Source organism: Tachyglossus aculeatus, chromosome X1 (assembly GCF_015852505.1).
Source record: "Tachyglossus aculeatus isolate mTacAcu1 chromosome X1, mTacAcu1.pri, whole genome shotgun sequence".
In the NCBI taxonomy this organism is placed as follows: Eukaryota; Metazoa; Chordata; class Mammalia; order Monotremata; family Tachyglossidae; genus Tachyglossus; species Tachyglossus aculeatus.
In genome coordinates, this window is record NC_052101.1 from 82,794,714 (window position 1) to 82,820,300 (window position 25,587).

The 25,587-nt window shown below is 44.8% G+C and overlaps 1 protein-coding gene across 1 annotated transcript in view; it reads left to right on the forward strand.

Moving 5' to 3' along the window:
* Positions 1-25,587, forward strand: part of NUP210 (nucleoporin 210) — a 154,105-nt gene that overhangs the window by 121,910 nt on the left and 6,608 nt on the right. Inside the window, exons 31-35 of the mRNA XM_038740819.1 lie at positions 13,016-13,191; positions 14,242-14,462; positions 16,410-16,546; positions 17,131-17,254; positions 19,239-19,385. Of these exons, the coding sequence (XP_038596747.1) occupies positions 13,016-13,191; positions 14,242-14,462; positions 16,410-16,546; positions 17,131-17,254; positions 19,239-19,385 (805 nt within the window). The remainder of the gene's footprint in view (positions 1-13,015; positions 13,192-14,241; positions 14,463-16,409; positions 16,547-17,130; positions 17,255-19,238; positions 19,386-25,587) is intronic.

A 25,587-nucleotide genomic window follows, 5' to 3' on the forward strand; every position in this document is an offset into this window, starting at 1 on the left:
GGAGGTCATTGGTGACCTTTGAGAGGGTGGTTTCAGTGGAGTGGAGGGGATGGAAGCCAGATTGGAGGGGGTCCAGGAGAGAGTCGGAGGAGAGGAATTCGAGTCAGCGAGTGTAGATGACTCGCTCCAGGAATTTGGAAAGGAAGGGTAGGAGGGAGATGGGGTGATAACCGGAGGGGGCTGTGGGGTCAAGGGAGGGGTTTTTGTAGGATGGGGGAGACGTGGGCATGTTTGAAGGAAGAAGGGAAGAAGCCATTGCAGAGTGAGCAGTTGAAGATGGAAGTTGAGGGGAGGAGGGAAAGGGTGAGAGTTTTTATAAGATGGGAGGGAATGGGGCCTGATGCACATGTGGAGGGGGTGACACTTGAGAGGAGGGAGGAGATCTCCCCTGAAGATTCTGCTAGGAAGGATGGGAAAGTAGAAGAGGGGGGGATGGAGGAGGGGGAAGGGTGATTTGGGGGAGCTCAGACCTGATGGTGTTAATTTTTCTAATGAAGTAGGTGACCAAATCATTAGGGGTGAGGGAAGGGGGAGGGGGACAGGAGACATGAGGAAGGAGTTAAATATCCAGAACAACTGATTTTATTTTTAAACCTCATTCCATGGCCGATAGAAAGCTCAAATCAATGGTCAATGCTCTGCTGCCTAACAAGTTGGAGAGCACTGTGATTGAGCTAGATTCTCCATCAACTATGACAGATGAGTGAGGCTCCTTGGGAAGATACATTTGCTCTTTCAGACCACTAGAGGGCCAGTTTATGTAAAGAAGCAGCAGCGTACTAAGTGGTTGGGGAAATGCTCTAAAAGGCACAGGAGCATTCCGTCCCTTCATAGGCGAAGAAATCACTGAAAAAGTCCTGAAGTAACCAAGGGACTACATTCAGGTCCACATGCTTTATCATTTTTCATGACTTTGACTATGCTAATGACTGCCTCAAAAACTGGAAAGAAGACATTCTCATATTTTGGCCAGGTTTCTATGCTGCCAAAGAATCTCTTCCTCTGTGGTGGAAAACATGTTAAAAAGATCCATTGCAGTGTTCTTGTCATCTGCACAGGATTTGCCCTGTGTCTATAGTAAGGGTAGTTCCTTCTGTACTTTTTAGTACTGCTGTGAAAGTCTGCATGGTTTCATTAGTAATGAGTAAAAGCCCCTAGTTTGAAGGTCCTCATCTCTCATTCGTTCATTGATTCAGTTGTATCTATTGAGCACTTGCTGTGTGCAGAGAACTGTACTAAGGGCTTGGGAGAGTACAGTATAACAATCAACAGGCACATTCCCTCCCCACAACGACCTTACAGTCTAGAAGGGGAAACAGACATTGATATAAATGAATAAATTACAGATATAATAGTAATAATGATGGCATTTATTAAGCGCTTACTATGTGCAAAGCACTGTTCTAAGCACTGGGGAATTTACAAGGTGATCAGGTTGTTCCACGTGGGGCTCACGGTTTTAATCCCCATTTTACAGAGGAGGTAACTGAGGCCCAGACAAGTGAAGTGACTTGCCCAAAGTCACACAGCTGACAAGTGGCAGAGCTGGGATTTGAACTGATGACCTCTGACTTCAAAGCCCGGGCTCTTTCCACTGAGCCACGCTGCTTCCCTACTTCCCAAGCGCTTAGTACAGTGTTCTGCACACAGTAAGTGCTCAACAGATACGACGGAATGAATGAATGAATGAATCAATCAATCAATCGTATTTATTGAGCGCTTACTGTGTGCAGAGCACTGCACTAAGCGCTTGGGAAGTATAAGTCGGCAACACATAGAGACAGTCCCTACCCAACAGCGGGCTCACAGTCTAGAAGGGGGAGATAGAGAACAAAACCAAACGTACTAACGAAATAAAATAAATAGAATAGATATGTACAAGGTAAATAAATAAAAAGAGTAATAAATATGTACAAACATATATATATATATATATATATATATATATATACAGGTGCTGTGGGGAAGGGAAGGAGGTAAGGTGGGGGGATGGGGAGGGGGAGGAGGGGAGAGGACGGAGGGGGCTCAGTCTGGGAAGGCCTCCTGGAGGAGGTGAGCTCTCAGTAGGGCCTTGAAGGGAGGAAGAGAGCTAGCTTGGCAGATGGGCAGAGGGAGGGCATTCCAGGCCCGGGGGATGACGTGGGCTGGGGGTCGATGGCGGGACAGGCGAGAACGAGGCACAGTGAGGAGATTAGCGGCAGAGGAGCGGAGGGTGCAGGGTGGGCTGTAGAAGGAAAGAAGGGAGGTGAGGTAGGAGGGGGCGAGGTGATGGAGAGCCTTGAAGCCGAGGGTGAGGAGTTGCTGCCTGATGTGCAGATTGATTGGTAGCCACTGGAGATTTTTGAGGAGGGGAGTAACATGCCCAGAGCGTTTCTGGACAAAGACAATCTGGGCAGCAGCATGAAGTATGGATTGAAGTGGGGAGAGACACGAGGATGGGAGATCAGAAAGAAGGCTGATGCAGTAGTCCAGACGGGATAGGATGACAGCTTGAACTAGCAGGGTAGCGGTTTGGATGGAGAGGAAAGGGCGGATCTTGGCAATGTTGTGGAGCTGAGACCGGCAGGTTTTAGTGACGGCTTGGATGTGAGGGGTGAATGAGAGAGCGGAGTCAAGGATGACACCAAGGTTGCGGGCTTGTGAGATGGGAAGGATGGTAGTGCCGTCAACAGAGATGGGAAAGTCAGGGAGAGGGCAGGGTTTGGGAGGGAAGACAAGGAGTTCAGTCTTGGACATGTTGAGTTTTAGGTGGCGGGCAGGCATCCAGATGGAGATGTCCTGAAGGCAGGAGGATATGTGAGTCTGGAGAGAGCAGGGGCAGAGATGTAGATCTGGGTGTCATCAGCGTAGAGATGATAGTTGAAGCCGTGGGAGCGAATGAGGTCACCAAGGGAGTGAGTGTAGATCGAGAACAGAAGGGGACCAAACACTGAACCTTGGGGAACCCCCACAGTAAGGGGATGGGAGGGGGAGGAGAAGCCTGCAAAAGAGACTGAGAATGAACGACCGGAGAGATAAGAGGAGAACCAGGAGAGGACGGAGTCTGTGAAGCCAAGGTTGGATAGCGTGTTGAGGAGAAGGGGGTGGTCCACAGTGTCGAAGGCAGCTGAGAGGTCGAGGAGGATTAGGATAGCATAGGAGCCGTTGGGTTTGGCAAGCAGGAGGTCATTGGTGACCTTTGAGAGGGCAGTTTCTGTGGAATGTAGGGGACGGAAGCCAGACTGGAGGGGGTCGAGGAGAGAGTTGGTGGTGAGGAATTCGAGGCAGTGCGTGTAGACAACTCGTTCAAGGAGTTTGGAAAGGAATGGTAGGAGGGATATGGGGTGATAACTAGAAGGTGAGGTGGGGTCAAGAGAGGGGATGGGAGAGACATGGGCATGTTTGAAGGCAGAGGGGAAGGAACCAGTGGAGAGTGAGAGGTTGAAGATGGAAGTTAAGGAGGGGAGAAGGGATGGAACGAGAGATTTCCTGAGATGAGAGGGAATGGGGTCAGAAGCACAGGTGGCCAGAGTAGCACTTGAGAGGAGGGAGGAGAGCTCCTCTGAGGATACTGCTGGGAAGGATGGGAGAGTAGCAGAGAGTGTTGAGAGCCGGGGGGGTTGGAGAAGTGGGAGGAGTGACTTTGGGGAGGTCGGACCTGATGGATTTAATTTTGTTAATGAAGTAGGAGGCCAGATCGTTGGGGGTGAGGGAAGGAGGAGGGGAAGGAACCGGGGGCCTGAGAAGGGAGTTGAATGTACGGAAGAGCTGGCGGGGATGATGGGCATGGGTGTCAATAAGGGAGGAGAAATAGTTTTGTCTGGCAGAGGAGAGGGCTGAGTTAAGGCAGGAAAGGATAAACTTGAAGTGAACGAGGTTGGCATGGTGTTTAGACTTTCACCAGCAGTGTTCGGCAGCTCGAGCATAAGAGCGAAGGAGGCGGTTAAATGTTAGTGCTTTGGGGCTGGGAGAGGGATGAATAAAGGGAGTAAGGGCAGTGCAGGAGGGAGAGGGAGAAGAGGAAAGGAGGGCTTAGTCAGAAAGGCCTCTTGGAGGAGATGTGCCTTCAATAAGACTTCAAAGTCGGGGGAGAGTAATTGTCGGATTTGAGGAGGGAGGGCATTCAAAGGCAGGATGTGGATAAAGGATCAGCTGGGAGATAGATGAGAGCGAGGAACAGTCAGAAGGTTGGCATTAGAGGAGCAAAGTGTGTAGGCTGGGTTGTAGTAGGAGAGTGGTGAGGTGGGAGGGGCAAGGTGATTGAATGCTTTAAAGCCAATGGTGAGGAGTTTCTGTTTCATGTGGAGGTGCATAGGCGGCCACTGGAGTTTCTTGAGGAGTGGGGAAACATGTCCAGGACATTTTTGTAGAAAAAGTATCTGGGCAGCAGAGTGAAGAATAAGACTTCGAGAAGCAGCATGGCTAATTGGAAAGAGCACGGGCTTGGGAGTCAGAGGTCATGGGTTCTAATGCTGGCTCCCCCATATGTCTGCTGTGTGACCTTGGGCAAGACTGTGAGCCCCACGTGGGACAACCTCATTACCTTGTATCTCCCCCAGTGCTTAGAACAGTGCTTGGCACATAGTAAGTGCTTAACAAATACCACCATTATTATTGTCACTTAACTTCTCCGAGCCTCACTTACCTCATCTGTAAAATGGGTATTAAGACTGTGAGCCCCATGTGGGACAACGTGATCACCTTGTATCCTCCCGAGTGCTTAGAACAGTGCTTCGCACATAGTAAGTGCTTAACAAATGCCGTCATTATTATTATTATTATTATTATTAATAAGAATGGACTGGAGTGGAGAGAAACAGGAGGCTGGGCAGTCAGCAAGGAGGCTGATACAGTAATCAAGATGGGATAGGATAAGTGATTGTATTATTGTGGTGGGAGTTTGGATGTGGTGGATTTTAGCGATGTTGTGATGATGGGACCGACAGGATTTAGTGACAGATTGACTGTGGGTTAAATGAGAGATATGACTCAAAGATAATGCCAGGGTTTTGGGCTTGTGAGACAGGAAGGATGGTGGTGCCATCTACAGTGATGGGAAAGTTGGGGGAGGACAAGGTTTGGGTGGGGAGATAAGGAGGGAGTTCAGCCTTGCTTCTCAGTTCTCTTCAGTCTTGGTATTCTAACACTGGTCATGCATGCTCGAGTTTCCTGTCCCATGGTAGGTTTTTAGTAGGCTTTCTTTTTGGTCTCATAGGACCAAAGTGGCAGGGGACACTTCTTGCTTTGTGCAGACAGGTTTTTAAACTCGCTTGCTTGCATTTAAGGCATTCTTGATGGATATCTAATAGACAGGCTCTCTGAGAAATGCCATTAACTATTTGTGCCAGGAGTTGTAGCTGGGATGCCTTGTTCTTAAAGGGCTGCTGGGATACATGCATCCCTTCGATCGTATTTATTGAGCGCTTACTGTGTGCAAAGCACTGTACTAAGCACTTGGGAGAATGCACTATAACAACAGACAAATTCCTGCCTACAATGAGCTCGCAATCCAGAGGGGGATACACACATTAATATAAATAAATAAATGGCTTCTTCACTTTTCAGGAGCTTGATATTTTTCCTGCTTGATGATTTGGATGCCACTCTTGCTGTTTCAAGTGTGGATCTTAGGTGTACCAAATGGTTAGTCCAACACTAGGAGGTTTACATGGGAATGCTGCAGCCGAGTGGATTTAAAAAGGGCTGGGAAAAGGGCTCTTTCCACAGAAACTGCCCTCTCAAAGGTCATCAGTGACCTTCTGCTTGCCAAATCCAGTGGCTCATACACTATCCTAATCCTCCTCGACCTCTCAGCTGCCTTCGACACTGTGGACCACCCCCTTCTCCTCAACAGGTTATCCAAACTTGGCTTCACAGACTCCGTCCTCTCCTGGTTCTCCTCTTATCTCTCCAGCCGTTCATTCTCAGTCTGTTTTGCAGGCTCCTCCTCCCCCTCCCATCCCCTTACTGTAGGGGTTCCTCAAGGTTCGGTTCTTAGTCCCCTCCTGTTCTCGATCTACGCTCACTCCTTTGGTGACCTCATTCACTCCCACGGCTTCAACTATCATCTCTACGCTGATGACACCCAAATCTACATCTCTGCCCCTGCTCTCTCCTCCTCCCTCCAGTCTCGCATCTCCTCCTGCCTTCAGGACATCTCCATCTGGATGTCTGCCCACCACCTAAAACTCAACATGTCCAAGACTGAACTCCTTGTCTTCCCTCCCAACCCCTGCCCTCTCCCTGACTTTCCCATCACTGTTGACAGCACTACCATCCGTCCCGTCTCACAGGCCCGCAACCTTGGTGTCATCCTCGACTCCACTCTCTCGTTCACCCCTCACATCCAAGCCATCACCCAAACCTGCCAGTCTCACCTCCGCAACATTGCCAAGATCCACCCTTTCCCCTCCGTCCAAACTGCTACCCTGCTCATTCAAGCTCTCATCCTATCCCGTCTGGATTACTGTATCAGCATCCTCTCCGATCTCCCATCCTCCTCTCTTTCCCCACTTCAATCCATACTTCATGCTGCTGCCTGGATTGTCTTTGTCCAGAAACGCTCTGGGCATGTTACTCCCCTCCTCAAAAATCTCCAGTGGCTACCAATCAACCTACACATCAGGCAGAAACTCCTCACCCTCGGCTTCAAGGCTTTCCATCACCTCGCCCCATCCTACCTCACCTCCCTTCTCTCCTTCTACAGCCCAGCCCGCACCCTTCGCTCCTCTGCCGCTAATCTCCTCACCGTGCCTCGTTCTCGCCTGTCCCGCCATCGACTCCCAGCCCACATCATCCCCCTGGCCTGGAATGGTCTCCCTCTGCACATCCACCAAGCTAGCTCTCTTCCTCCCTTCAAGGCCCTACTGAGAGCTCACCTCCTCCAGGAGGCCTTCCCAGACTGAGCCCCCTCCTTCCTCTCCCCTCCTCCCCCTCCCCATCCCCCCACCTTACCTCCTTCCCGTCCCCACAGCACCTGTATATATGTATATGTTTCTGTATGTATTTATTACTCTATTTTATTTGTACATATTTATTCTATTTATTTTATTTTGTTAATATGTTTTGTTTTGTTCTCTGTCCCCCCCCTTCTAGACTGTGAGCCCACTGTTGGGTAGGGACCGTCTCTATATGTTGCCAACTTATACTTCCCAAGCGCTTAGTACAGTGCTCTGCACACAGTAAGCGCTCAATAAATACGATTGAATGAATGAATGTAATAAATGAGGATCTGTTCCAGAACCTCTAGAAAAGTAATACAGGAAGTCCTTGGCTCTGTGACATAATTAGTTCCTGAAAACTGCTTCTGAAATTGAAATGTAAGTCTGGACCCATTTTCTTAGAGGAGCAGTGTTATAAATAGAGGCTTGGTCCCTGAGCCAAGGTTTAATGTCCTATTTTTACCAAAATTACCCAGGATTGTATATGTATGCAATTGTAGATGAGTAATATGGTGACATCATTGTATTTATATTGTCAGAGAAGTTCCAGAATAGCCATTTTTTACTTCATTGAAAGTAAAAATGGATGTTTTGACCCTCCTTGGTGATTCTGCCTGGTTGTCAGAGAACTGGCCCCTACTGCACCCTGATCTCATACACTCCATTCCCACCACTTTTTAAACTTTCTCCCCTTCACTTCCCCCTTCCTATCTTTTAAAATTGTTTCCCCATTTCCCTGCAGCTCTTGTGTAACCCCCATCCCCGCCATCCAGCGTGGCTTAGTGGAAAGAGCACGGGCTTGGGAGTCAGAGGTCGTGGGTTCTAAGCCCGACTCTGCCACTTCTCAGTTGTGTGACTTTGGGCAAGTTATTCAACTTCTCTGTGCCTCAGTTACCTCATCTGTAAAATGGGGATTAAGACTGTGATCCCCACATGGGACAACCTGATTACCTTGTATCTACCTCAGTGCTTAGGACAGTATTTGGCACATAGTAAGTGCTTAACAAATAACCATTATTTCTCCCTTCTAGACTTTGAGTCTGTTGTTGGGCAGGAATTGTTTCTATTTGCTGCCAAATGGTACTTTTCAAGCATTTAGTACAGTGCTGTGCACACAGTAAGTGCTCAATAAATGATCGAATGAATTATTATTATCATTATTATTATTAATTCATGCGATAAAAAACTGAAACCAATGTAGTAGTAGTAGTAGTTGTTGTTGCTGCAGTACAGTAGCAGAGGAGCAGCATGGCCTAGTGTAAAGAGCATGGGCCAGGAAGTCAGAGGATCTGGGTTCTAATTCTGGCTCCACCACTTGCCTGATTTGTGACCTTGGGCAAGTCGCTTAACTTCTCTGTGCTTCAGTCTCCTCTTCTGTAAAATGAGGATTTAATGCCTGTTCTCTCTCCTACTTATTAGATTCTGACTCTCCCTGGTGATTCTGCCTGGCAGGAAACTGTCTTCCTGCATTCTGACTTCATACACTTCACTCCAACCCCTTTTCATTCATTCATTCATTTATTCAATCGTATTTCTTGAGCATTTACTGAGTGCAGAGCACTATAGTAAGTGCTAGAAAAGTACAATTCAGCAACAGAGACAATCCCTACCCAACAACGGGCTCACAGTCTAGAAGGGGGGGAGACAAACTTTTAAAGTTTCTCCCCTTCCCTCCTCCATCTGTGGACAAGTCACTTAGCTTCTCTATGCCTCAGTCTCCTCATCTGTAAAATTAGGATTTAATGTCTGCTCTCCCTCCTACTAATTAGACTGTGAGCCCCAGGGACTGTGTCCAACCTGATTAACTTGTAACAACTCCAGCACTTAGAATAGTGATTGACACATAGTAAGTGCTTGAAAAATGTGATAATATTAATAATATTAATTCATTCATTTAATCATATTTTTTGAGCGCTTACTGTGTGCAGAGCACTGTACTAAGCACTTGGGAAGTACAAGTTGGCAACATATAGAGATGGTCCCTACCCAACAACGGGCTCACACTCTAGAAGGGGGAGACAGACAACAAAACAAAACATGTAGACAGGTGTCGAAATCGTCAGAACAAATAGAATTAAAGCTAAATGCACATCATTAACAAAATAGAATAGTAAATATGTACAAGTAAAATAAATAAAGTAATAGATCTGTACAAATATATATGCAAGTGCTGTGGGAAGGGGAAGGAGGTAGAGCAGGGGCATGGGAAAGAGGAGAGGAAAAAGGGAGCTCAGTCTGGGAAGGCCTCTTGGAGGAGGTGAGCTCTCAGTAGGGCTTTGAAGGAAGAGAGCTAGCTTGGCAGATGTGTGGAGGGAGGGCATTCCAGGCCCGGGGAAGGACGTGGGCTGGCAGTCGACGGCGGAACAGGTGAGAACGAAGTACAGTGAGGAGGTTAGTGGCAGAGGAGCTTAGGGTGCGGGGTGGGCTGTAGAAGGAGAGAAGGGAGGTGAGGTAGGAGGGGGTGAGGTGATGGAGAGCCTTGAAGCCGAGAGTGAGGAGTTTTTGCTTGATGCGTAGGTTGACAGGCAGCCACTGGAGATTTTTGAGGAGGGTGGTAACATGCCCAGAGCATTAAGCATTTACTGTGTGCAGAGCACTGTATTAAGTGCTGGGAAATGATTCCCACGTGGGAATTAGACATAATCCCTGGCTCTCAGTGAGCTCACAGTCTAAGAATATAAGGTAGGGAGAGTGACTGGAGTAAACAACTTCAAGAGTGACGAAACAATAAAAAATAAAGCAGCATAAAAGACAAGGACACATCCACAAAATAAAAACAAAAATCAACAGGGTGCTGTAGCAAGAGGAGCAGAATTTCAGGCTCCTTTTGGCTCAGAGTCCAAAGCATACCCATAGCCACAGTAACTGCTACAGCAGTCACTAGCCTTCCTGAGGTTTGTGGAAGCCTCTTGCTGCAGGTGCAGGTCTTCCATCAGGGTGATGGAAGGCAGGATGGGGCGTTATTGATGGCGCTGGGGAAAGCCGGTGCCTGTTTCTGGAGGGGCAGTGTAAACTTATATCCCTGTAGCCCGGTGTTCATAGACACATCAGTAGCAGGGACCCTAGGAGGCCAGAGGGAAGGCGGAGTAACTGCGGTTGCTTTCCTTGGCTGCAGTGGACAGGGTCCAAGAGCAAGCAGTAGCAGCTTTTTTCACATTGGAAAGTCAAACAGGATGTATACAGTATGTAAATTTTCAAACATTATATATGCCATTCATTGTTCCTTAAAACATTTTATGTCGACTGTCTGCTTGAAATCCCTTCATGTGCTATTTATTGTGATGATAAATTTTGCTAAACTATTGTTTAATCTTTACTAAAGCATAAGATTGCAAGATAAATATGAGTTGTAATGAAATTGAGTCTTTGCAGAAAGCTGAAGAAGTAGAAGCTTGTTCTGCTGATAGTAGTAATGTTTTTTTTTAATTTTACAACAGAGTCTGTTCAATTTAGGTTGAACAACAGCCCTCTTTAAAGCACCTGGTAGTAGGCCAACTCCTTCTAAATACCTCTGTCCACCTTTGAGCTCCTCTCTCCATTGGGAACTTCTAGAGTCATGTGTATACATTCACCCTCTTGCTTGAAAATTGCTGCAAGACTTTCTAATCCAAACATTTTAGCTGGTGATAGAGAGATTATAACTACTTCAACAACTATTTCAGTGTCTCACAATGATGGGTTGGCTTGCTGAAGTTTAATGAGATCCTCATTAAACAACAATTTCTCAAGATGAGATGAAGTCACCAACAGCTGCATATCCATGTCTAAATTAGGTTGCCTCCCCAGTTCAAATGCTCTGGTTATAATAATAATGGTATTTGTTAAGTGCTTACTATGTGCCAGGCACTGTACTAAGCGCTGGGGTGTGGATACAAGCAAATTGAGTTGGACACAGTCCCTGTCCCACATGGGGCTCACAGTCTCAATCCCCATTTTACAGATGAGGGAACTGAGGCATAAAGAAGTGAAATAACTTGCCCAGGATCACACAGCTCTACTTTGAAAATCTGGCACAAACTCTGGGCAGAGCTGCCTCCGAGATCCACTCATTGTTTGAATATTTAATCTCAGTTTGGGTGAGGAGAGTGCAGAGAGGGATTTCCTTAGCGGAAGAGCTGGGAATGGAGAGGAGTAGGCAGGGGATGGGAGGAAACAAGAGGCATCAAACTTGTAGCTTGCACCCTGGGATGGTTGTAAACCATAACCAGGTGGGGAGGGAGATGGTCCTCCCCCTCTCTATCCGCCCCGCCTTACCTCCTTCCTTTCCCCACAGCACCTGTATATATGTATATATATTTGTGCGTATTTATTACTCTATTTATTTTACTTGTACATATCTATTCTATTTATTTTATTTTGTTAATATGTTTTGTTTTGTTCTCTGTCTCCCCCTTCTTGACTGTGAGCCCACTGTTGGGTAGGGACCGTCTCTATATGTTGCCAACTTGTACTTCCCAAGCGCTTAGTACAGTGCTCTGCACACAGTAAGCACTCAATAAATACGATTGATTGATTGGAATATTTAAGCTTGTGGGCAGGGAGCATGTCTACCAACTCTGTAGTGTACTCTCCCAAGCACATAGTATAGTGCTCTGCACACAGTAAGTGCTCAATAAATACTATTGATGGTGATGATGAGGCATCAAACATGTAGTTTGCACCTTGGGGTGGTTGTAAACTGTAATATGTAGGCCTGTTGTGGGCAGAGAATGTGTCTGCCAGCTCTGTTTTATTGTACACACCCAAGTGCCTAGTGCAGGGCTCTGCGCATAGTAAGCGCTCAATAAATTCCATTGATTGATTGGTGGCCTCTTCTCACCATACTCACAATCTCAAAGGTGGCCTGATGGACAGTGTCTCTGAGAAAAATATTAGCAGTTCTCTTTGGTACTTGGTACTCGTAGTAGGTATTCATTGTTACAGTAAGGTTGCTCTGAGGCTGTCCTAGAGCACCTTGCAGGTTGCAGCTCCTATGAAGCATATATATATAATTTACCTGCACATATTGCCAATTAATTAATGGTTTTCTGACCTACATAGAAAGCTCTCTAGTCAGAAAGATGCCAAATGGGTGGCCCTTCAATCCATGCTGTTTTAATTGTTATTAATATTATTATCATTATCCTCATCATTGTACTTGTTAAGCATTTACTATCTGTCAAGCACTGTCCTAAGTCTGGACTTTCTGGACACAGTCCCTGTCCCACATGGGGTTCACAGTCTAAGCAGGATGGAGTATAATTTAGTCCCCATTTTACAGATGAGGTAACTGAGGCAAAGAACACTTAAGTGATTTGCCCAAGGTCTCACAAAGCAGACACGTGGCAGAGCTGGGATTAGGACCCAGGTCCTTTGACTCCCAGGACATAATGCACAAGGCTGAAAGAGCAAGCCCGGGGGTGAGGAATAGGCACAGCCCTTCATTGTTTGTCAACAAGGCTACTCTTCAGAATGGTGGACTAACCTCCTCCCCTTATAACCTGGCAGAAAACAATTGCAGTCCAAAGGCTTCTGACTGGCTGGGGTGTGGGCTTGGGCTCTGGTCTTCTTCCTATATGAGGATTTCTGGTGAGCAATCCATTTGACACTGCAGGATGACAGAGTCAGAAGTGGCCTACTGTAAGGTAGCCTACTCCTTTCACCAGACCCATGGGTCTGCTCAAGTCAGAGCCTGCTGAACTTCCTGTCAACAGAGCACACAGTTCTCACGTGGTTTGCCTGCTTCAGTGTAGCTCAGCCCGTCCCCAGAAATGTACTAAAATAGAAGAAAAGAACCAGATCACATTTTTCCCTTTCTTGAGAGATGTACAGGCTTTTTGGTTGGTTCAAGCCTCAATTTTTGTTACCCATGCTCTCTACTCGCACTACAAGGTTAGGTTGATGGATGTTCTTTGTGGAGTAGGAAATGATGCCATGGCCTCTCCATATTTAAATTTCACCTCATCAGTAGTTGAAGTGATCAGACACACATCATCTATAGGCCTCAAAGTAAAATGCACATCTTGTGTTTCAAACTTGTTTTAAATTTGATTCTAGGAAAGACAAATGCGAGGCCAGGAGTAGTTCTAACCTATACTTTTTTTCCTCTTTAACAGGTGTCTCCAATTTCTTATCTGAGGATTTCAGTAAGTCCTGTTCTTCACACACAAAACAAGGAGGCCCTGATGGCTCTGCCTTTGGGAATGACCTTGACCTTTACTATTCATTTCCATGACAACTCTGGAGACATTTTCCATGCACAGAATGCTGTACTGAACTTTGCAACCAACAGGTAACACGAGATTATTGACAACAATTCTGATTTATGTTACCAACTTGTACTTCCCAAGCACTTAGTACAGTGCTCTGCAAACAGTAAGCGCTCAATAAATACGATTGAATGAATGAATGAATGAATGACTTTCTCTTGCAAAGCTATTAGTTATGTGTACCACGTGACTGCAACAGCCACACTGTCTGCCACAGCAGGTGGGAAAACTGAGAGAGGCCAAGATATGACAGTAGAGTGGCTAGTAGCACCTGTGTCAGAATAGCCTCGTGGAAAGACTTTAGTATCAAAAACTGGGAAAAAGTAGTTTCTAGGAGGAAGAAGAAAGGTATGGCTTCTCAAATCTACAATATTAACCACTTTTATCCCTTGGATATGAAGTCTGGCATTCCTTTCAACCTCAGATTTTGTAGCTTTGAGCAGAAGATACAGGCTTCATTCTGAGGGAGTTTCTATATGTTATCTGCTTAAGAAATGCCTGCAGTAAGCTAAGGTGAAGATAAGCATAATACCATGGAAAATGAAGAGTTAGAAAGTTATATGATCTTGACCTGTAAGGAAACAGATTTTTCTTTCCAAATCTTTTTAACTCTAGTTAGGGGCTTTGCAGATTAAAGAAATTAGAATATGATAACTTCATAAATTCCCTCCTCGGTGCCTCAGTTTCTCCTTCTGGGCACTCTCTTGCTGCTCTGATGGTGAATTTGTCTTCATACTGTTTCATATATACTCAGGCACAGGGAGAATCTGGGTAATTGTCATGCCTATTGCACAGATGGAGAAACAAACCCAGAAGGACAAAGATTTGACCAGGGCCACATAGCAAGCCTGGCCTAGAACCCAGATGTGCTGATTTTCAATTCAGGTGTCTCTATTGGGGAGTAACTCAAAATTCCCAATATCAAATCATAGACCTAAGCATATGTTAATAGCAAACTTCCAAATACAGGCCAGGCCAGGGTTTTACATCTCTTTGATTGAGTCTGACAGACCCAAGTTGCCTTAAGATTTTTTGGTAATAAAAATACATGTACTTTTCTTTCCTTTGCCTAGAGATGACTTTGTCCAGATTGGAAAAGGGGCCACTAACAATACCTTCATCATCCGGACCGTCAACGTAGGCTTGACGCTGCTTGGGGTGTGGGACACAGAACACACGGGACTGGCTGATTACGTTCCCCTTCCTGTGCAGCAGGCCATTTACCCAGAGTTAGCTGGGGATGTGGTGGTGGGGGATGTACTTTGCTTAAACACCATCCTGATGAACCAAGAAGGTAATTAACTCTGTCATCTGGTGAATTTGTTCAGAGCCTTTGGCTAGCTATCCTTTCCTACCAATTTTCTTCCTCAACAGACATTTCCACTGCTGTGTGTGTAGGACACAGTGTACAGTTTTTGAATCCTATCTCTTATTCATCGCTTAAATATTAGCCAATCTTCCAGTAAGTCAACAACATTTAAGAGGCACCCACTGTGTACAGAGCTCTGTACAAGGTGCCGAGAAGAGTGAGTAAAGAAAGGAGTCACAGGCTCTGTCCTTGAGGAGCTTACAGTTTAAAGGGGGAAAAACAAGTACCAAAGGCACCCTTAAAATACAACTGTTAGGAACAGTAAACATTACCCAGCAATATGAATATGACATGGAGAGTTGCTTCAGTTTTCCCCTGTAGCATTTTATCAATCAACTAGTGGTATTTATTGAGCACTTACTGTGTGCAGGGATCTGTATTAAGCACTATATTAAGGGAGATTACAATACAACAGAGTTGGTAGACACATTCTCTGCTCAAAAGGAGCTTACAGTCTAGAGAGGAGATAAACATTAAGTAAATTATAGAGATGTATGTTAAGTGTTGTGGGGAAATTTCTAATTTCTTTTGTTGTCTGTGTGCTCTGAGAAGCAGCTTGGCATAGTGGATAGGTCATGGGCTTGGGAGTCAGAAGGTCATGTGGTCTAATCGTGGCTCTGCCACTTGTCTGCTGTATGACCTTGGGCAAGTCACTTAACTTCTCTGGGCCTCAGTTACCTCATCTGTAAAATGGGGATTGAGACTGTGAGCCCCATGTGGGACAGGGACTATATCCAACCTGATTTGCTTTTATCCACTCCAGTGCTTAGTACAGTGCCTGGTACATAGTAAGCACTTCACAAATGACACAATTATCATTAATAATAATAATAATTTTGGTATTTGTGAAGTGCTTACTATGTGCCAAGCACTGTTCTAAGTGCTGGGGGGGATACAAGGTATTCAGCTTGTCCCACATGGGACTCACAGACTTAATCCCCATTTTCCAGATGAGGTAACTGAGGCACAGAGAAGTTAAGTGACTTGCCCAAAGTCACACAGCTGATAAGTGGCAGAGCCGGGATTAGAACCCACAACCTCTGACTCCCAAGCCCGCACTCTCCACTGAGCCATGCTGTTGTTATTACTAGATTGGAAGCTTTTGGAGAGCAAGATTCATGTCTACTACCTCTATTATCCAGCTCTACCAAGTACTTAGTACAGCATTCTTTGTACAGTAAGCCCTCAAGAAATAGACTGATTTTCCAAAAGAACTTTTGTTCACGTGAGAAAATCATGTGGTTGATGGCAGTGTAGCCTATCATTTAGAAGCCTAGTTTCACTAGGAAACTGAGTGAAACTGAGGCACTGTGTTTCTAAGTGATTTAAGTGGATATTGAAGTGGTCCCTACTCTATGGAAAATGATGGTATGCTGTCTCCAACTCCCGTAGCACAAACTGGAGGAGTCTGGGCCAGAAGGTCTGATAGGCACTCATTTCAGAGAAGACGTTTGCATTTGTAACTTAATATGTGTCTTCGTATATAACATCATATAAGCTCTGAATAACTTCATCACCCTAATTTGTGAAGTGCATTATAATGTGCCAAGCACTGAAATAGGTTCTGTGGAAAACTGTGAAAAACTTGCACAGCCCCTGCCCTCATAGAACTCACAATCTAAGATGGGAAAGGTGACAAACAGTTGATTTTCATCTACTTTTAATGTGCTGATGCATTTAGAGCCAAAATGACCACAACAGAGGCTCTCTTTCCCCTGGATCAACAGCAGGACTAATTAGGTGTAGTAGGAGAGTGTGGAGAACCAGGTCTCAGACTTGGATGGTTGTGCGAATGGGAGAGGAATAAAGGGGAATTTCAGAAGTCCATCCTTAATCTGGTACAGTTAATTAACAAGCAACCTTCCTGTACAGGTTTGACAGGAACATGGAGCTCTTCTTCCAGCAGCATTCTCCAGGTGGACCCAAAGACTGGGGTTTCTGTGGCCAGGGACTCAGGAACTGTCACCATCTATTATGAAATCAGGGGACTCCTTAAAACATACAAAGAGGTGAGAGACTATGAAATCAGCACAGCCACAAGAGAAGATTGTTGCTATCACACAGGAGCCTTCCTCTCCTCAGGTTTTTTTTGTTCACCGAGCAAAACAAACATTCATCTGGCAAGCCATCGTTTAAATATTCCAGGAGATAAATGAGATCATTCCCCATCTTTGCTATTTATCTCAAGCTGGGGGTGAATCAATGGAAAATCCCTGGCCAGGTTCTAAATGCATTATATTTTATAGCTTGTGTGAGCTACATTGCATATGCTTAACCTAATGGTTGGTGTATTTAGCTTTGTTATTTTGTAGCAGCAGACAATCGCTTTTCTGGTTTGATTCCAGATGCTGAACAACTTTTGATTAAAGCTGTGTTTTCATGAATTAATTTCCAGTTAGCTATTAGCATTAACAGTGCCAGCCCACTTCTGGGGCATTAAGTACAGTCTTTTTCACACCTCTTGAGCAGGCTGATTTATTTCAAATTAATGCTGGCAAAATTAAATGTGTTCATTTCTTTTGCTGGTATGCTGATTTACCAAATTAGTCTAAAGATAAGATTTTTCTGGTGACTTTTTCCCCCCCTTTCCCAGGTTTCAATCAGTATACCCCAAAAGATTGTAGCAAAGCATGTCAGTGGAGTGAAGACCAGTTTACATGGAGTCACAGCTTCTAAAGTGATTGTTGTGACTGGAGAAAGAAGCACCAACCTGCAAGGTACCAAAGTGACTTATTTCCTGTTGGGGCAGGAGAAAAACTGGGAGCTCCTTGAAGTTTATTTTCTTGTATGTAGTTAAACATTAAATCTTGCTGAGACAGTTTTCCAACAATTATTCCACTAAGAAATTCAAATGGCCTACAAATTTTCATGGCTGTTTTGTTTTAAATCAAGGTAGGAGTGCATTTGCTTTTGAGTAATTAGAACCTCTGCTTCCCCAGGGAACATTTATTTGAAAACAATATCTGGACAGTAACAGTCCAGTACATAATTGTGCACCTTTAGTTGGAAATATTTTTGTGTTACTGTTTCTAAATAGCCTTTTTATTTGCTTCCAATAATTGCAGAAAAGACTTACTAGCTACTCTATTTTTATTTTGTAATTCATTCAATCACATTTATTGAATGCTAATTATGTGTTGAGCACTGTACTATTCATTCATTCATTCAATCGTATTTATTGAGCGCTTACTGTATGCAGAGCACTGTACTAAGCGCTTGGGAAGTACAAGTTGGCAACATATAGAGACGGTCCCTACCCAACAGCTGGCTCACGGTCTAGAAGGGGAAGACAGACAACAAAATAAAACGTATTAACAAAATAAAATGAATAGAATAAATATGTACAAGTAAAATAAATAAATAGAGTAATAAATATGTACAAACATATGTACATATATACAGGTGCTGTGGGGAGGGGAAGGAGGTAAGGCTGGGGGAGGGGGAGGAGGGGGAGAGGAGGGGGATCAGTCTGGGAAGACCTCCTGGAGGAGGTGAGCTCTCAGTAGGGCTTTGAAGGGAGGAGGAGAGCTAGCTTGGCACTAAGCACTTGGGAGAGTACAATATAACAATAAACAGACACATCATCTCCCCATAACAAGTTTACAATCTAAGGGAGGAGACAGACATTAATATGAATGAATAAATTACAGATAGGTACATAAGTGTGTGGGGCTGGGAGAAGAAATGAATAAGGAAGCAAGTCAGGATGATGCAGAAGGGAGAAGGAGAAGAGGAAAGGAGGGCGTAGTCAGAGAAGGCCTCTTAAAGGAGATGTGCCTTCAATAAGTCTTTGAAGTGGGGGAAAGTAATTGTCTGTGGAATATGAGGAGGGAGGGCATTCCAGGCCAGAGGCAGGTTGTGGGCGAGAGGTTGGAGGTGAGATAGACGAGATCAAGGTACAGTGAAAAGGTTAGCATTAGAGGCACGAAGTGTACAGGCTGGGTTGTAGTAGGAGAGTAGCGAGGTGAGGAAGGAGGGGGCAAGGTGATTGAGTGCTTTAAAGGCAATGGTGAGGAGTTTCTGTTTAGTTGTCTTTTGAAAGTAGCATTTATCACTCAACCTGTTTTCCTTCACCATTCCTGCCCTTGATAACATCTGTTAAAAAAAATGCTTTTTAAAAATCACTTAACCGGTAAAATTAAATAACACTGTTCTCATTTGTATTAACGTGCCAGACTTGATTGCATCAGTGGCCTTTTTTCCCTTTATGGTTCAAGTGCATGGCATGATTCTGTTGTTGAAAAGATATGTAGTATATTGGTGGAGAACCATTGACCTATAGTGGAGAGCCGTTGACCTGTTGAGGTCCAAAAATAAATTGCATATTTTTGACAGCTGACAAGAACCAAAAATTACATTAGCAGGTTTCCTTCAGCCTAACTTCTTGTGTCCAAAATCTAGTGTAAGTGCTTAAACTAAATCATCCAAGATGCAATATGACCTACCACCTGGCAATAATTTATATGACACCTTTTTAAACTGGGCCGTTCTTCTAAAGCTTTCAGGAACATTCACCGTATTGAAGACAAGGGAACTGTGTTGCTTCAGACCACATTAAGCCCATCATTTTCATATTTGTATTACAAACCTCTTTACGAGACAAGAACTAAAATATCCTCCCCAAGATATTGAGATTATGAGACATGCCCAGTACATGGTAGGATTTGTTTTGCCCAGAATGCTCATGGCCATTTTCTTTAGGGGACTGCTCACAGGCCCAGATGGAGGCAATCGAAGGACTGCATCCAGCATCCCTCATCAACTGTCAGCTCCAGTTCAACGAGGCCACATTTGAGTTCCCGGCATCTGATATTTTCACTGCAGAACCTGGATTTGATGCAGCTTCAGGTAAGTGTGCAAATTTTCAAGCATACGAATGCAAAAATATATTAGCAGGGCTGGACTTAGGCAACTTTGTACCTGTGACACAAATCTGCTGCATCAAAGTTAGCATCAAAGTGCTTAGCTGGGGACCAGCATACTTAGATCCCAAAGGGAATGTGTGGAATGAATGAAGACCTCAGTTGTACTTTGAACCCTTTCTCCACTCAGGTGTTTGCACCCTCTTGGTCAGTAACATATGTGAAGCTGAAGGGGCAGATGGGAAAGGGCACCTTTGGCCCCCTACTGCTTGTGGAGTTCATGTCCCCCAACTCACATGCTTGTCTGCCTTCTTTCCTCACGTGAGAGGGAAGGACAGGCATGCAGTGTGGTGAAGCGGTAGGGCACTGGTCTAGAAGCCGGAGGACCCGTGTTCGAGTGTGACCTACCCCGTTAGCCTGCTGTGTGACCGTGGGCGAGTCACTTAACTTCTCTTTACCTCAGTTTCTCCAACTGTAAAATGGGGATAATAATACCTGCCTTGTCGTGCTACCTCAAAAGGGTGTTTTGGGGGTTGAAATGAACTAATTAATGTGAGAGTGCTTTGGTAATAACCAACCAAGGTAGGTATTATTATTTTCCCCTCTAGATTGTGAGCTCATTGTGGCCAGGGATTGTCTCTCTCTATTGCTGTACTGTACTTTCCCAAGTGCTTAGTACAGTGCTCTGCACACAGTAAGCGCTCAATAAATACGACTGAATGAATGACCACACAGGTAGCCATACGTGGCATGCCCCTGGGGGCTATGGAAGCTTCTTCAGGCCACAGATAACTCCTGAACAGCTTGAAGATTCATGTCATTTTCTCCATGTAGCAATACAAATGGGTGACTTCTCCCAAAGAAAACAGGATGAATTAATTTGATGTCTGTGTGCTTGCTCCGTGCTGCTAGCATGAAGTTTAATTTGTGATAGGCAGTTTAACCCTCTAATGATTATGATTATTTTAATTTTTCTGGTTGATCTGGTACTTATACATACTTGGAATTTAGGAGTTAGGTAAGGGTCCTATAATCGCTTATTGTTGAGACAGGAATCTCCTGACTATGAGACAAAAACTTAGTAGTCGCCCCTTCTGAAATGAGACCAAGCTTAGGATGATTCCTTTGTCCCTGAGAACAGCACACTAGTGCATGTGGAACCATTCCTGTAGCCAATATATTCACTTATCATACTTTGCCTCAGTCGCCATACTTGCAACAGCTCCTCTATCATTCCTCCAGTTTTGCTGCCTATTGTTTTGGGGATTATTTCTGCTTGGGGAAAACAGCAAGATCAATAAGCCACACTATTTTTTCCAAGTTTTATCCATCAGCAGAATGACTGCTCCCTCGGCCAGAATTTTGTCTGCTGTAACAGCTCAGCTCCAATTCAATATTATGACATTACATTCCCAGGATTATTTATATAATGGTGCTTACCCATTCACTAACTTGAAATTGAAGCCAAACTGTTGCTGTATAACCTTAGCAACAGTACTGTGCCTTTTGTAATAACAGAGGTAGATATATTCTCCAATTGCCTCATTAGCACAGTACATCATCTGCATCAAGTTGTTCTTCAGGATACACTTGCAATAATTTTTAGTGCCCATCACACTTTCCTGAATGGCCTCAGTAAATTTATCAGTCTCAGAATTTTGATTAAACTGATTGTGGATTGGAGTAGTATAATTACTTTTATTTCTAAGGTTGAATTTGCTGTTGAATTGTTTTGTTGATTTGCTGCTGTACCGTACTTTACATTCCCAAACTTTGGTGCTATTAAATTCTGATTGGTATTGATGTACAATTTATACTCATTTTCTCTCACAATATGGATAAACTTTCACCCAAAAGGATGGCAATAACTTGAAGCTCAGGGGTGGGCTTTTATTTCAGCTAGGGGGCAATGAGTAAAGCTGGAGCAAATTGATAAGAAGAAGCAGCAGCATGACCTAGTAGAAAGAGCACAGACCTGGGAGTCATAGGTGCTGGGTTCTAATCCCTACTCCACCACTTGCCTGCTGTGTGACCTTGGACAAGTTACTTTCATTCATTCATTCATTCAATCATATTTATTGAGCGCTTACTGTGTGCAGAGCACTGTACTGAGTGCTTGGGAAGTACAGGTCGGCAACATATAGAGACGGTCCATACCCAACAACGGGCTCACAGTCTAGAAGGGAGAGACAGACAACAAAACAAAACATGTGGATGGGTATCAAGTCACCAGATTTATTCTTCTATTCCTCTATTTATTCTGATGGCTTGACACCTGTCCACATGTTTTGTTTTGTTGTCTGTCTCCCCCCTCTAGACTGTGAGCCTGTTGTTGGGAAGGGACCGTCTCTATATATTACCAACTTGTAGTTCCCAAGCGCTTAGTACAATGCTCTGCACACAGTAAGTGCTCAATAAATGTAATTGAATGAATGAATGAATCAGAATAAATAGAAGTAAAGCTAGTAAAGCTAGATGCACATCATTAACAAAATAAATAGAATAGTAAATATTCTATTAAGTAAAATAGAGTAATAAATCTGTACAAACATATACAGGTGCTGTGGGGAGGGGAAGGAGGTAGGGCATGGGGGATAGGGAGGAGGAGAGGAAAAGGGGGGCTCAGTCTGGGAAGGCCTTCTGGAGGAGGTGAGCTCCCAGTAGGGCTTTGAAGGGAGGAAGAGAGCTAGCTTGGCGGATGTGCGGAGGGAGGGCATTCCAGGCCAGGGAGAGGACGTGGAGCGGGAGTCGACGGCGGGACAGGCAAGAACGAGGTACAGTGAGGAAGTTAGCAGCAGAGGAGCGTAGGGTGTGGGGTGGGCTGTAGAAGGAGAGAAGGGAGGTGAGGTAGGAGGGGGCTAGGTGATGGAGAGCCTTGAAGCTGAGAGTGAGGAATTTTTGCTTGATGTGTGGGTTGACTGGTGACCACTGGAGATTTTTGAGAAGGGGAGTAACATGCCCAGGGCATACTTCTCAAGGCCTCCTCTTTAAATTGGAGATTCAGTGCCTGTTCTCCTTCGTATTTAGACTGCAAACCCTGTGTGGGACAGGGACTGTGTCCGACCTGATTACCTTGTTTAATTGTGGTATTTAAGTGCTTGCTATGTGCCAGGCACTGTACTAAGCACTGGGGGAAATACAATTAAACCAGGTTGGACACAGTCCCTGTCCCACGTGGGGCTCACAGTCTTAATCCCCACTTTACAGATGAGGTGACTGAGGCACAGAGTAGTGAAGTGACTTGCCCAAGGTCACACAGCAGACAAGTGGCTACCCCAACACTTAGTACAGTGCTTGGCACATAGTAAAGTGTTTACCAAATGCCACAATTATTATTAGTATTGAGCAGCACTTCAATGGCTGCTAGCCAGCTCCAGTCCTGAGCCTGTCACAGATACACTCAGCCCCTCCTGCGTGCCTGGTCCCCTACTATGCCGAGCAGCTCTTGGTACCACAGTGCACAAGACTTGCCCCCTGCATCTATGGCCTAATGCAAGACTCGGAGCCAGTTAGGTGCCACAGCAGGCAAAAATCTCACTTGTTTCTGCAACGTATGTATCAGTGATCTGAATCTGCCCTTGTGGCATGAATTACTTAGTGGACTTGATCTGGTCTGTTAGTTATATTTTGCCCACCCTTGATGAAGATGGCAGACAAAAGGAAGCATTATTGCCTAGGAGAAAAGCAAGGGGCTGGGAGTCAGGGGATCCAGGCTTGAATCCCAACACTGTCACTTGCCTGCTGTGTAACCTTGGGCAAGTCACATAGTTTTCTCATCTATAAAATGAGGATAAAATACCTCTCTCAAACCGTGAGCCCCATGTGGAACAGAGACTGAGTTTTAGCTCATTATCTTGCATCCACTCCACTGCTAGAACAGCGATTGGCACATAGTAAGCACTTAATAAGTACCATCATTGTTACAAGCACTTATGTGGTTTAGAAATCTCTGGATTTGCTATGTTATATTTTGGCCAAAGTGCTTGTTTCTAGATGTTAAAAAAGCATTTCTTCTGACTCATAAAGTGTTTTCCTGAAACACCTTGCAATATCACCAGGAGCTACAAACAATAAAAACATCAGCATAAGGGGATAACAAGGTGATTTTTGATGTGCCCAGTGGCACTGGACTGTCATTCCCCCATCAGATTTTTCAGCCACACGTAGGTAAAACTTCACTAGCGGTGACGGCTGCTTTTTCTCATACAAAGGACAGCTACTACTGCTCCTACTAGGACTTTGACAAAACCATAAGCTTTATTGAATTTCTTGAGCCAAGACCTGGTGCGTTCTATTACTAACTGTTTTAACTGCTTCAGTATTCTCCTGTGTGGCTATTGCTAGACTGTCAGTCACATGTGGAACAGGGACTTTGTCCAACATGATAAATTTATATCTATCCCAATGTTTAGAACAGTGCTTGACACATAGTAAGTGCTTAACAAAAGCCATTTAAAAAATGCATGCAGTAGGTAACAATTTCACTATTCCAGCTGACAGATTTTCTCTTCTTAAAGCCAACACTGATTCAGTTTTATGCTTTTGAGGGGCTTCCGTGACTGCTGTGTGGTGAGTTTAATTGAAGTTAATTATGGTATTAAGCACTTACTATGTGGCAGGCATTGTACAAAGCACTGGGGTAGATACAAGCAAACTGGGATGGACACATTCCCTGTCCCATGTGGGGCTCACAGTCTCAATTCCCATTTTACAGATGAGGTAACTGAGGCCCAGAGAAGTAAAGTGACTTGCCCAAGGTCACACAGCAGACACGTGGTGGAGACAGGATTAGAACTCATGACCTTCTGACTCCCAGGCCTGTGCTCTATCCTCTATGCTTTGCTGCTTCTCATGTATGAGATACATGTGATGTATGACATATGTATTCTCGGTTTGACTCATTTACCTCCAAGTATAAGCTTTGCTGCTTCTCATGTATGAGATACATGTGATGTATGACATATGTATTCTCGGTTTGACTCATTTACCTCCAAGTATAAGCTTGTCGAACAAATGGAAGAGTGGAGGAGAGGCCGTGTAGCCATTCCTCCCACCCGCTGCTGTTCAGACAGGGTTAATGCCATGGCTCCAACTGAATGGCTACTTTCTAGGCCATTTCCTGGAGATTGTTTTTGGCTTTGTCAAAAACCTCTAGGAGATAGGTCAGTGGCAATCGTGGCAAAACACATACACCCACAACCACATACCCCCCCCCTCCCAATTTCTGCTGTTGCTCTGGCCAGGGCTGTACTTGCTGCAGTAACCCCAGTGAGTCCATGCTGCCTGCCACAACCTGAGCAGCAGTGATAGCACCTGCTGGTGAGGTCCAGGTGAATCAATCAATCATTTACTGAGTACTTACTGCATGTGGTAAGTACTAGACTGTGAGCCCGTTGTTGGGTAGGGACCGTCTCTATATGTTGCCGACTTGTACTTCCCAAGCGCTTAGGACAGTGCTCTGCATATAGTAAGCTCTCAGTAAATATGATTGAATGAATGCAGAGTACTGTTCTAAATATTTGGGAGAGAACAATGCAATAGAGTTGGTAGACATTCTCTAAGCTCGTCCTCTTGACTGTAAGCTCTTCATGGGCATGGAATGTGTCTATTATTGTACTGTACTCTCCCAAGCTCTTAGCACAGTGCTCTGCACACAGTAAGCACTCAGTAATACGATGGAATGAATGAACATGGAGATTACAGTCCAAAGGTGGAGACAGATATTAATATAAATACATGAATTACAGATATGTACATAAGTGCTGTAAGGTCAACAAAACAATCCATGTGCAAGGATGGCAACCATCTTCCTCCACATCAAGTAAAACTCCTCACAGTTGACTTTGTCTTCCCACCAGCACTCTTCACTACTTTCTCCCCAGCTTAACTCTTCTCTCCTCCTAAGCCTACCTAACTCTACTACATGCTCTACTCTCCTACCACAAATCCTTCACTCATGCTCTTCCCCCAGCCTAGGACTCTTCCATTTTGCCCCAAATTCACCAGATCACTCCATCCCATCACGCTTTACCGAAACACTTACTCCCTCCCTTTTTCCCTCCTGAGCGCTGACTTCAGTTTCCAATAGCTCTATCCCCACTGCTTTCAAATATGCTCATGCCCCCCAATCCTAAAATAACCTTTCCTTGACTCCAAAACTTTTTCCAGGCCCCATCTCCCTCCTACCA